This window comes from Botryllus schlosseri, chromosome 8 (assembly GCF_051294905.1).
Source record: "Botryllus schlosseri isolate E-star chromosome 8, Bs_hap1, whole genome shotgun sequence".
In the NCBI taxonomy this organism is placed as follows: Eukaryota; Metazoa; Chordata; class Ascidiacea; order Stolidobranchia; family Styelidae; genus Botryllus; species Botryllus schlosseri.
The window spans coordinates 11,591,310-11,605,209 of NC_137243.1; the positions used below are offsets into that span (position 1 = coordinate 11,591,310).

The 13,900-nt window shown below is 39.4% G+C and overlaps 1 protein-coding gene across 3 annotated transcripts in view; it reads left to right on the plus strand.

The window, feature by feature from the left end:
• The window catches only part of LOC145444332 (E3 ubiquitin-protein ligase rnf213-alpha-like), a 48,985-nt gene that overhangs the window by 16,393 nt on the left and 18,692 nt on the right, over positions 1–13,900 (plus strand). For all 3 annotated transcript variants that reach the window (XM_080322297.1, XM_080322298.1, XM_080322299.1), the window contains 10 exons: positions 498–617; positions 676–790; positions 861–960; positions 1,021–1,221; positions 8,462–8,634; positions 8,694–9,000; positions 9,058–9,233; positions 9,589–9,730; positions 9,782–9,957; positions 13,719–13,847. In XM_080322297.1, coding sequence (XP_080178423.1) covers positions 498–617; positions 676–790; positions 861–960; positions 1,021–1,221; positions 8,462–8,634; positions 8,694–9,000; positions 9,058–9,233; positions 9,589–9,730; positions 9,782–9,957; positions 13,719–13,847 — 1,639 coding nt within the window. The remainder of the gene's footprint in view (positions 1–497; positions 618–675; positions 791–860; positions 961–1,020; positions 1,222–8,461; positions 8,635–8,693; positions 9,001–9,057; positions 9,234–9,588; positions 9,731–9,781; positions 9,958–13,718; positions 13,848–13,900) is intronic.

The window sequence follows — 13,900 nt, forward strand, 5'->3', positions numbered from 1 at the left end:
AAAAATTTGAAAATTTTTGTGTCAACGCCATGAAATTGTTGAGCTGTCTTCAAAGACGATGCAAAATAAATTTGAGTCAATTCCTACTAGTAGAAACAGAGTTATTTGAGTTTTTTGTTGTTAATCCTCGGATCAAGAACAATCCGGGAATTATCAACGAAAAACTCGAATAACTCCTTGAATGACCCCTGCTATTGAATATCAGACGGATACTTTCTATTTGGCTCATTGTTTTTTTTTCTTGTGTCATTTCCAAAACTTTTTATATGTGTAATGGTTGCAACCACTCACCAAGTTAAAATCATCCAGAAGTTGCAATGGAAATGCATTTGTTAAGGCCTAGAATAAATTTATGACCTTAACCACCAAGTAAGCCTCTCAATGGTGAAACTTGAAATATACTCTCTTCTTGGAATAAGTTTGGTGCAATTCCATGATCATCCTTGAATTCCTGTAATCAGACTCTCGTATTGTAACGGTGTATCCTTCCGTTTTAGATGTCAAGGCAATAAATTTGTGGTATACCTCAGCTTTGACAATGATCAACAAATGAGCGCTTCTTGTAGTCAAAAGGATTTGGAGGAGGTGATAACTGTGCTCAATGATGCACTAGAGAGGTAAATCACTTTGAAATACTTCCATGAGCAGGCATTTCATCGAGTCATAATCTCTTAGTTGGAATGAGTATATCGAGGCTATGCGTTTGAAGCATTACCATCTCAATGACTACAGTATAATGCAGATCGGCTATCTCTGCGAAAAACTGGCGAAATCTGAATTCACAGACCAAGTGAGTAATCTCTCAGTCATGATTATGAAAATTGATTTTTTTCCTGATATATTTACCATATATACATTAGGTGTTCTGCCTTCTTTCGGACTTGCCCAGAGAGGATGTGGAGAATTTCCTCCAGGCTATCATAGAGAAGGCGATTGAAGTTGTAGGAAGTAGTGATGAAGGTGAATCGTTTTGTTTGATTCCTGTTTTTCCAAGGCTTCTGCAGCTTATTTTTTCATTAGAGCTGGAAACAAAACTCGGTGTGAAAAAAAGGATCATTCGATCATTTGTAAAGCAAGGATTTGATGAAAATGTAGCGAAAGCCGCTGCACAATGTGAAGATAATAATCTGGATGAAACAGATTGCGAATTATGGATACTTGGCAATCAATACGACGTGGAATTAGTGTTGCGACTTGCAGAAGATTTTGATAAAGAATCAGGTAATTAGCATTCAAATATATATGTGCAGGATTTATTTCATGAGTTTCAGAAACCAAATCCAACTGTTATTATCAACTCCTCATATCAGCAAAAAAAAATCATTTTGTCGCATGTTAATGCTGCTGTACTCACAATCTTATATATCCATGATATCATCTTTTAGTGCAGGGGTTCTCAACAGGCGGTCTGCATATGCTTATTTTTCGCCTGCAACAACTTCGAATATAAGATGGAATTTAACCACGAAAGCTGATTTTCCAACTTAGTTTGCAACACTAAATTAGCGTCCGCATGGATAAATGGAAAACTGTTGTGACTTATTTGTAGAAGACACTGACATTTTGATAGTGAAATCAAAATACACATCCACCTATTCATGGAAAAAAAACGTTGCTAGCTAAGTGTCTAGTCCAGCAATCCATATTTCGAGGCATTATTCAAATTACCGACAACGTTACAGAGCCATAGTTCGAAATTACTTGGAATATCGCTTAAGCCAAGAACTCTGCTTTAGAATATGAGATTTAAGAAATCTTTATCAGACTGCACTGCGAATTCGCGCAATTAGCAACAATGACAACATCACCTAGACAATTCAACCGTGTGTAGGGCTAGGCACAAGGGTCGAAAAAATACCATAGAATCTTCAATGTGATGTATAACAGGCATTATATCCTTTTTGGTGGCATAAAAGGTACATATTTGAACTTTCACATATTACGTTCTGTTATGGCGTCATAATGAGGGCTACTTGATTACTCGACTCAACTCAAGCCCTGACTGTGTCCAAATGAGTAACAGCAATGTCAATCGATCTTTTATTGCAGTTTCTGAAACAAGTTGCCGTGTACAGGGGGGTAGAATTGAAGAACGTTCTACCCCCTTCCAGGGTTGATTCTATCTCGAAAATCCCAAGTCAACGCTACTGCTATAACAACATTTCTTCACGTTATCGCCTAATTTCAATTTGCTGCGCGCGACGCCAATCGCCGATGCTGATTACATGCCTTTTTCTCGTCGATCTCTCGTCTATGGAAGCGCGTCTATGCAAGCGTGAAAGGGATTTAACGAAATATATTGTTCACGCCATTTTAAGATACACAATTATACAACTACAAACGTTCGCTCTGCGTTAAAAGGGGCATTGTTACATTTTTCTCTCGGCGAGGGTTAGCGATCAGCTTAATCCCTTTATTCTGAATGCAGTCGTGGAGCAATAATAACATTTGTCGCGTCGTTCACGCGTTGTTTTCTCATCAACAGTTCATTGTAAACGATAACGAACCTTAATAACATGAAAATAACAACTTATAACTGAATGAAATCATGTTTTAAAGCAATCGCATCTGATTCGTGCTCTGCCGAACTCAGGCCTGTTCCCCAAAACATCGTGAAGACACAATACATTCGATTCGCATTTTATTTTTGACACCATTGTTGTGCACTGTCTTGACCTCAATGACCATCTATACGTCATACTAGATTATGCCTTCGTGATCGGTATCCCACCGGGACGCATTCAGCCTTCAATAGCCGCTCCGAAACTTATTTGAAATTCCCTCGCTTTGCGAATAAGTCATTATTCACACGCCGGTACAATTAGTATATGCGCCATGTTCGATATGAATAGAATTAAAACGCCGAGAAGACGTTGCTCTCACACGCGAATTGAATCATGTCAAAATTAATGAAGATATAACAGATTCTGCGCTGTATAGATTGTTCGTCGTGATATGTTGTTCTGGTATTGTTTCAAGGTCGATTACTTATTTGAATACAAATAAGATCTCCTGCACTGTCACGGGATGAGCGTGTGCGCATCGTAACATGATCCCCGTGCAAGTTGTTGATTGCTAACTCGCTTTCAGTAATTAGATCCGCCAATTAGTTACGCTTTCAAAAGCGTACGGAATACAGAAGTCGCTATCGCTTTAGCCTAAAGGTATGACGCATAGAGGCTCATTCTGCCCCCTTTATTCAGTTCTACCCCCTTTTTATCTCGGCTGGCTACGCCCCTGGCCGTGTAGGCTACTTTATCCTAGCATCGGACAAATAATCCGACTCCACGGGTATTTCAAAGCTCAGTGCTTTTCAACCTTTTTGAGCTCCATTCTCACTCATTTTGTATGATAAATTTCATTCACACAAACTAATTGAGAATTGTTATACAAAAGGTAGATGAAGATACTTAACAATATTTGGTTCGGATGTGCAACAAATTGGCTACTATGCAGCTTAAGCTATCAAGTGTCTCTATGAAAAGGAAACTTTTTTCGCTCGTTTTGATTTCAACTATTTCACTAAAACCCTTCTCGGTCAAACAAGTTGTTGAGTTTTGTACAAGAACGTCTACTGGTGCTTGATGACCAGGTCCTAAAATCTGTTCTGCACTACTATCCAAAATACAGCGTATCTTTGGAAAAATCCACATGTTTGTGTTGAGGCTTTTACCTGTTGTTTTGGAAAATAGGGTCCAAAACGATCAAGCAGAGTAGGCACATTACAGCTCGCTACCTTATGACACGTTGCTTCAACTTCTGTCTCGCGAGTATATGAAAAGAGCAAATAATTATTCACGATTTTCATTCGCACTTGACCTGGATTTTCATTCGCACTATTCACACCACCTTCGTCATTCGCGCTGCAATTTTTTTCATTCGCACAAGTGCGAACCGTCACACAGGTTGAAAAGCACTGGCATAGCTAATAATCTTGGTGCATTTTCTTAGAGTAGACACATTTGCAAACTTGAGAAGGGGACTGTGTTGTTCTGCAATGACGAGTTTATATTAAGGATCACCCAAAAGCATCGACTTGACAAAGCTTACTTCTGTAATTATTTATGGGGCTCCATCCATGGTGGGAAAGGAAGAGTGGTTGATTGGTTTGCTCAAAAGAGATCCCGAAACCCTAGATTTCTGATATTACCGTATTTTCCATGAGAGGTGGAGAGCTCAAAGTGACAACATCAGCTGTCGTAATTTGATACTTTCTCACGCATTGAACATAGTTCTGTGGTGGGGTTGGAAGGTTGCACATAGTCATATACCTAATTGGCAATGCATGCAATGGTCGCTCCCTGAAGTTGCTACAAGCAGACATTGGGTAATCGGCAGGTCGTGTTATTTTTGGCATATGCCAAAACTGCCAAAAATAACTTATTTTTGGCATTTTTCGATTTTTATTTTTGGCAGTTTTGGCATCGTCTTCTAAATAGATAGTTTCAGCCTCGAATTAGTCACAAAAGCGCTTTATTTGGGCTAGTTTGTCAAAAGACACCACAAAATGTGCAGCATCCACGTATAATCAGTGCCAACAAACAATACGAGAAGAAAAAACCTAACGATTTCATTGGTTAATTATATCAAACGAAACCACAAAATGTGCAGTATCCATCGGAATCGGTGCCAAAAAAAAAGAAAAGCCTAACAAACACGCTTGACAGCTGATTGTCACAGCTGTTGAATAGACTTAAATCGTTTGCACTGTAGCAGTGCTTCCAAACTCAGGTCAGCTAAGTTTCTCCTAAATTCATTTCTCGCCCAGCGAATCTGGGAAATATCGGCTTCAACAGTAGCCACTGAGGGAAAGAATGTTGCCAGTCATCCACAAAAGGTTTTCAGAGCTTCAAAATCTTTGGAGGGCCGAACCGGCTTCCATGCATCATGAAAAGAGATCACTTCGCCAAGATGCCATCGATCTCATCGCGGAAATAATTCTCTTCCTGATCCTTTTCCAGGAGTTTCCTGTGTTGTCTCTCAACACATTCTATTTAGTAGCCCGACTATCATTTCTCCTTCAGTCTACCGATATATTTTCGGAGGACATTTTTTCACTTCAGGTGGCTTTAATATTACCAACTCCCATGGAAGAGTCCTGGGAAGGTAAGCTTGTTTCAGAACATTGACGCAACTGTCTGGCAAAACGAGACTGTGCAGCTCAGAAATAGCGAGACAGTTTGTTGCGTCACAATGTTCAACTCGATCACAATGCAAAAATCGTGGTTGATTTTGGGAGTTCCAGTTCCATGAGCAGAATATAATTTATATTTTAATAATCAGTACTGCGGCAGCTTCTCATTGATACCCGTTTTATCAAATTTAGCGCTCGACAAGCCGGTCAAAATGGTCGTAAAATTGCCTTTGGACAAATGGAAAGTATGACGTAAACCAAATGCAGTCAGCCGTTCAATCTCGCTGTGCCCACACCATTTAGGACACCATGCTTTCACCCCTAATGGGTGGGCTGGACCCAGATTAAGAAACCTGCCTTTCACAAACGCTCTTCTCGCTTGTAACGCGGTCCTGTTAACACAACACCATGAACGAAATACACTATTTGGCAGGCCGTGTTATTTTTGGCATATGCCAAAAATTGCTTATTTTTGGCATTTTCAAATTTTTATTTTCGGCAGTTTTGGCATCTGGCTCCTGAAATGCCAAAAATAACACGGCCTGGTAATCGGGATTAGTAATCGTAATCGACTACGACGATTAAAGCATTTTCAAGTAACCGTAATCGCAATCGATTACATTAAAAAAAAAATCCAAGGTAATCGTAATCGACTACTTCCCAAATCTAATCGATTTCTTTGTGAAAGAACAATTACTTTTTATTTGTACAAGGACTATGACATAAACTTAAAATTCGTGAACAAGTAAGAGTTATACTAGGTGAGTAATGGCACAAACGTCCGATTTTCAAATGTCACGGCTCATTATTACGTCACATGTATTAGCTTTGCTCGTCATTGCGGAAGAAGTATCCACACATAAGAAATAGATATTCGATGTAGGCCTACATTGTAGTGTGATTGTAAGAACACCCGTCATGCTGTATATCAGGTTATCAACACTCCAGACGCCACTACCTCAAAACAGGATAATAGTCACCACTATTCCTATATTTTCTAATACTACTAGCTTATGTATTGATTTTTGGTTATGCCTAGTTGAAGGTAGTCTGACCGTTCTTAATCTAAGGTTTGACCGTTGCTGCTTGGCGAGTAGTACACAGGACGTAAACCGGACAAAGATTTGAAATTTTGTACTCGTCAAATGAGACATTATGATTTCCACAACGCAGCATTAAACAGCTGCTGATATATATCATAACCGAGCCGTTCGCTGCCGCTTCTCGTAGCGGCCGTGTGCAGTATCCGTATCAAGTGGAACACAGAATTTTACGTAGGCCTACACTTCATTTTATTCTCATATCACTCTACTGGAAACGGGCGCCAATCGTTATTTCGCAATTCTTTACTTTATTTGGACCTGCCGCCATATCTATCTGTTTAGCAGTGGTTCCCAACCCTTTTGTCTTCATTCCCTACTTCAGATTTATTCCGAGACTTCATTCCCCACTACCAAAAAATTTTGTCATTGTGCAGCAGCTATATACTTGTTTGATAGGGTTACCATACGTCCTGTTTTAAGAGGATTTGTCTAATTTTTTGACTTTTTTGAAAGTGTCCTCGGAGGACGCCCAAATGTCCTCTTTTTTGAGATTTTGTTCTCTTTTTTGTGAATTTAGTTAAAATATAGGGTAAAATTGGACTTAGATACAGTAAATCAGCATTGAAGTAGCGCTTTGGCGGGTGTTGCGAGAACTGGGCCGGAAAATTGACCTTTTATTTTTTAGTCAACCAATGTGAAGGTAAAAACTGTATTTTGCGCGCTGAGCGGGAAAGTAGGTCTTTTTTTTAGTCAACCGACCACAAAGTGGGAAAAATGTACCATTTTTTAGGATTTTCCTACCTGTTTTGCAAGTTTAAAAATTTTGAAAAGTGTCCTTTTTTTCAGATTTCCAGAATATAGTAACCCTATTGTTTGAGTACTCAAGACACGCAACCACATCAGTACGCAAGACAATCGCCTATGTCTCCAACATGAAACGTATTGTGAACTGATACCAGTAACCCTCAAAATTTTGCGAAAGCGTTATATCACGTCATACTGGTCGTGCTGGATGCGTTTGTGACGCCATCATTGCTTATCCAGAGTTGAAAATGAGTTTTGTGATCAACACGCAATATACTTTTCGATACATACATTCCAGAGCAGTTAACTGGTAACGGTATTGACGCATGTCTCCGCAAATATGTAGACTGTCCTGTATATAATGTTCAACAAATGCGCCTATTCCCCACGAGGAACCATTGAATTCCCCACCAGTGGGGAATCACTGGTTTAGACACTATGTTAGCGTGGGTTGTAGCTAGATTCAGGACCAAAACAGCAATTTGTCGTCACACTCCAAACGTTGATCTTGTGTCCTCATAGGGGGATTTTTATTGATGACTGAATTTCGTCAATAATATTGGTATTTCATTATTTTACTATTCATTATTGATCCTCTCTCATTCATTCATAATTATAATATTGGGTATTGTTGTAATTATACTTAATTGTATGTTGTTAATTCGTGACTGACCTCCAGTCTGTTATATATTTAAAAGATATTGTAGTCGCCCGAACGTGGCAGACTAAATGAAAAACTTCCTAAGGTGAGAGACGCGAACGCAAATCGTCATGTCGCGATTCCTCTGTGGGTGTCTCTGGTTGCATTTGTAATGTGGGGCTCAGATTGGAAATACAGGACTATATATTCGTTGCGCCCACCCATATCGGCTATTGATAATGGACACATACGCTTACCCAAAGTTTCGGCCAAGCTCTTTCTTCGGTAGCACACTTTGCGGAGACGGACTGCATCGACTTGACTCAAGTCATTTTCTCAAAATACGGAAATGAATCGACTCGAGGCATTGCGCATGACTCGAGTCACAGACGGCCAAGACCGACATTTCATTGTAATTTCGAAGAATAGTAAAGTAACCACACTATTGGTATTTTGTCTATTCCCGCTATTGATACTGGTCCTTGAAAATGCGACCAGAAACTAATAAAAGTTAGGAAAATTAGTATATTTTAAATGTGAACTATCCCATATCACCAACAGAGTTGTAAAAAGTGGTTCGAACAAGACTTTAACTCAAAACTGAGCAGTCAACGCAATGACTTGGACTCGCACTCAAGTCATAATACAATGACTTGGACTCGACCGTCTGCTCGGTCACTTGGACTTGGACTCGGACTTTACTCGGTGTTACTGGTGAATTGAAAATGACTCGACTTGACTTGGAGCCTTGTATCTTGATTACAACCCTGGTACATGTTCGAATCATCAAAATCTGAATATGCCTTAGCATGTCACTAAATTCTGATTTTTATTTGACAGGCTTTGGAAACTATTTACATTACGCACAAGGACCAATACCATTACTTCACAATAGAACACATTCAACGCTAGCTGAATTGATACTGCAGATCCAATCAAGTCATGCTAAAGAAGAGTTGGACATTGGAAGTATTGTTGAGGCAATTTGCAAATCTTACAAGAACAAAACAAAGGTCCTTTGGAAAATGAGTTAAACAATTTCATTTTGTTATCTTTTCTTGTACAATTTTAGGGACTCACATTGCAAGATTTCATGAGCATTGATCATTTGGGAAATTTCCTGAGGATTTTACGGGAGCGACTTTCTGTCAAGATACCGAAAGTGAAAAGGAATTTTGATGGCTTGTTGCAAAAGGGAAAGCCAAACTTAATCTTAATTCCACCACAAAACATGCTGCTGGCAACTGTGGCCCTTTATAACAAAAACCAGGAAGAGCCGTTGCCTACAAGATCTGAGGTACTGGTGTGTAATCAGCAAACAACAACAGATGAAGTTGGAAGATTTTTGAGGCGAGCAATGTGCAAAAATCCCATTGAAGGTAGACAGTATTTTGTCCAAGTAGGAAAAGTTCTGAAGCATTGATTTATCTTTTCAGGACAAAGATTGTATGTCATGACCTGCGCTGATCAGTTGACATTCACAGCGTCGGAATACATTGAGAAATTGGTTGCAGTTCTGAGCACCAAAGATTGCATTGATGCTAATTACCAAATGCTTCTTCTATCTAGTAGTGCAAATCCATCACATTATCTTGCTTCATGCTTTGAACGTGTAAGTGGTACTGTTGTTCAAAATGTACTCTGTTTTTAAACAATATGTTGGTGCATTTTAACGTACATTGACTGCCATGTGATACTCGGATAATGTGTAATGAAGTATTTTTTCTCGGCTTTCATCAAACGAATGTTTCAAATATCTGTTGTGGATAGATAGGCGTCTCACTATTTAGTAATCTTTCATTGAGATCATCAGTGGAAGTTAATCCATATTTTGATAAGTGGTAATAGAGAAGTAAGGGAAACGTGTGGTATAATGATTACTAGTACAAATCGTATGGAAACAAAGCAACATAAATTCATGAACCCGACACTGTTTTCCGTCAAATATGTTTTGTTTCTTAATCTAGTTCAAAGTTGAATTGAAGATCCCCGTTGAATACAAAGAGCTATCAAGATATGTATGTAGAAAATTGAATACCAAAGAGCATGCAGTCAATGAGAACCACGACACATCTGTGAAACTGGTCGTATCAAAGAGATCCGGTTCCGGTATGAACATTTCTTTGTTATTACAAATACTGTATTGATTTTATGCTTCAGGTAAATCTCTGCACATTCGTCGTCTGATTGAGAAATTGGACAAAACCACAAAAACAACCATATTGCGATTGTTGGACAGAGAAATTGACATTGATCACATATTGAAGAGACTGTATGGAGATCCTCGGATGCAAAATGAAGATGCTCATCTTATCCATATTGATGCAACGGCTGCTGTATGAATCACATTTTATACATAACATTTTTTTTGAGTGCAGGGAGAATTTCTTTGCGTGTTGAAGGGAGCAGTTGTGTTGTTGTAAAAATCACATTGATTTTGACTGTGTCGTAAAACTTACTGACCACAGAAATCAATTGTTTTTTCAAAACGGGTGGAAAAGGGGCCAATCCAAGGTAGATGGATATAAACATCTTTTATTGTTCGCTCTATGGGCTCTGTTTGTTTTTCTGCGTTGAATTGCATTGATTTCCTCTCTATGCCACGGCTGATGACGTATTCAGGGTAACCGTTATCAAGTAAGATTTTTCGGATGTTGTCAAGTTCTATCATATCATATCATCAACGCTCTATACACGAGGGTGCCTATGAGGTTGATTTTTCTGTGTCGAGGACTAAATGAAATCCAGCGAAGGTATTGGCCTGTGAATGTTGGTTTCCTGAAGACAGACGTTTCAAATTTGTTGGTATTGCGCTTTTCGACTAAAACGTCCGGAAATGATAATGAGTTATTGCGTTCTTTTCCATTTGTGAATCGCAAGGCCGGGTGAAGCGAGTTTAACCCAATGAGAAATTCATCACACTCCGTCTCATTCCTGAATATGACAAAAGTGTCATCTACATATCGGCGGTACAATAGTGGTTTGACGGAATCAAGCTGGGAGAGAAGCTCGCCCTCATAATATCCTACAAAAATGTTGGCCAAAATAGGTCTCAGGGGACTACCCATTGCCACGCAGTCCATTTGGCGAAACATGACCTCGTTGAAGCTAAACTCCACAGAACAGGTTGCCGCTTGTAAAAGTTCAACAAAGACGTTTTGCGGGATTGATGGTGGTGGTAACTTACCACCGTACAGCGCGTTGGCACAAATATCAATATTCTCATGCAGCGGAACGTTCGTAAAAAGACTAGAGATATCAAATGAGCTCAGAAACACGTCTGGATTTGGCAAATCCAGGTTTCGTATTTCACCAGCGAACGTGAACAAATCGCGAACACATTCCGTGCCGTACAATTCCCGAACGGGTTCCAAAATGTCAATAAGCCATTTTGCCAGCTGATGTTGAGCAGACCATTTACCTTGGATTGGCCCCATTTCCACCCGCTTTGAAAAAACAATTGATTTCTGCGGTCAGTAAGTGTTACGACACAGTCAAAACCAGGGGTGGGCAAACTTTTGAGCTCGCGGGCCGCATTCAACATCTGAATCCATTCGCGGGCCGCACTATATAAAATTGGGATTATAAATGAAAACGGAATATTGATATTTGATTATATAGTGAGGACATGGAGATAATATACGTAAGTGCTTATTTAAAACAAGCCAAACATTGCTTTGATGATATCGTACACGCGTCAGAAACATATAGGGGCGAGATTTCATAGGCTGGCGGACCTCAATAACCAATTTGTCAAAACTTAGAGATGAAAGTCGATTGGTCCGATTCTTAGAACAGAATTTAAATTTAAATCTGTGAGCAGCAATCTGTTCATAGATTTACTAATTCCACGTTTGGTTCAGTTCCAGGACACACAATGCTGACAGCATCATAACCATGTTAGCTTCAAACACGCTTCTACTATGTGTAGATAAAATATAAACACCCCAATTCTACGCATACAAACGAATCTACCTATGACATGCCCGGATCGTTTTTTATAAACACAACATTGAAATAATTAAAAATGAAGTGGCCAATCTGAAATCCCACTTGTGATCCAAATTATGTCAATATCGTTGCAGCTATCCCGCTGTGATATTAACTATTTACCATAGATCAGTGATTCTCAAACTTCTTAAGACACGCCCCCCCCCCCCCCCCCCCCCCTTATGATGGTGAAAGATTTCGCGCCCCTTATCGTCAGATCACAAAACGCAGCCAGGATGCTAGCAAACCTAACGGGTAGTTTGATGGCATGGAAGGTTACGACTGTGGATGAGAGATTTCTTACATGGAATTCAGACTAAATACAGAGCTATAACTTTGAATCGGATGGAAATCGCGCCGAGCGCGAAAACTTTTTTTCAGTTGCGCTCAGCTTCGCGCCCCCCTTCATATGCTTTCACTCCCCCACGGGGGGCGTACCCACCAGTTTGAGAACCACTGTCTTAGAATTATCATGGTGAAATATACCAAGAAATAGGTAATCAAGTCCCTGTATTAATTCGATTTTCAGTACCGGTACGCATTTTATCAATATTTTTTTAAAGTTTCTTTAGACTCTCGCGGGCCGCACAGAACGGTGTTGCGGGCCGTAGTTGGCCCACCCCTGGTCAAAACCAATGTGATATTTACAACAACACAACTGCTTCCTTCAACATGCAAAGACGTTCTCCCTGCACTCCAACAAAGTAATGTAGTGTACGAATATAAGTACCACTGTGAATGTGGCTACGTGGGAAGAACGTCAAAACGTCTGCAGGAGCGCATAAACCAACATGTCCCCAGATTTATCAGAACATGTGCATCAAGCTCAGTGAAAAGCTCACCCTTAACTCATCCGCTTAAGATTGATGCTGACCGATCAAAGGCCATTAATTCTACCATCGGCAAAAATCTGTTAGATAATCCTATTCGTGCGAATAATTATCGAGACGGCCAATGTCGAATCGTTGGGCGGGGCCGTTCAAAATTCCATTTGTGTGCCTTGGAGTCGACTTTTATCAAAATACACCAACCAAAACTGTGTCAACAAAAGGAGTTCGTGTTCCACCTAAAAATAGTACATTTAACGCTCTCTCTTTCATGCTGGTGACGTCATATTTTGTGATACGATTGTTGATATACAATGTTCTTTCCAATTATCTACTAGTTGCTGACGATTACCCCTGACGAGTGTCAGCCGAAAACATTTGGGTTCATTTCAATATGAAGATACTATTCAATTGTATATTGAAGTTCTGTACCTCCAAGAAGCTATTCACATAACATTTTATGGTCTGAAGCAGTGGAAATATACACCAAATTGTACCGGTTGAGCCATATAGTTTGCTAATGGAATATGCTACTCCCTAATCCACGATGTATGGCTTTAGCTTGTTTAATCATTGTAGCTATGGATCACGCCTTTTCAAATTACTTGAGTTATGTTATGAAATTACAAGAAATGACGTAACAGAATTTTAAAAGAACAAATTTACTTGAAACTAATGTTGAATCCTCAAGTCAGTTTTAAGTAATCTGTTATTTGCAATTGCCGGTCATGTTCTGTACCGAGTTTTAAAACACTGCATTCTGCATTGTCATCATTCATATATTTATTGGCATTTTTATCAACAACATAACATTGCAGCACAATTAGAAAAACCATAGGAAGGCGTCAAAAAGACTTGGAGTAGTCTTCAGTCTGACCTCCACCAGGAATAACTGAGCCGATTGACAGCTATTACGATGTTCACAGAGTCCATATCAAGTGAAACGATCCGTGAAGCATTTATCATAATAATATACATTGGATTGAAATGTATTAACAGGTATTCTGCTGTATAAAAGCTTTGATCAAGTTATTGTGCACAGATAACTTCTGAAGTACACGGGTTGACTTGGGAAGATGGAAGCTTATTTTGAAGACTATTGCAACCAATAAATGAACTTATATGGATTTTGACTCATATTAAATGAACTAAACATATAATTTAATATATAATTAAATTCTCCTTCGGTGTGTTTTTTAAAATGAAGCTTTTCGCTTGATCTCATCATGATAATCGGCCAGCAAACTGCCAGCTTTGTGATCTCGTCATTACTCATGTAGGTTCAGCATGGCCTCGAAGAATTTGCGTTCAGCTTGCTGATACTTAGAAGCATAGAAGACAGTCAAGGGAGGATCTGGCGTCACAACAGCCAGCACTTTTACGCCATTGAGATGAACAAATCAGAATTGGTAGGGTGTGATGAAGTGTATTCGTTCCTTGAACTTAATATCATACCTCTTTC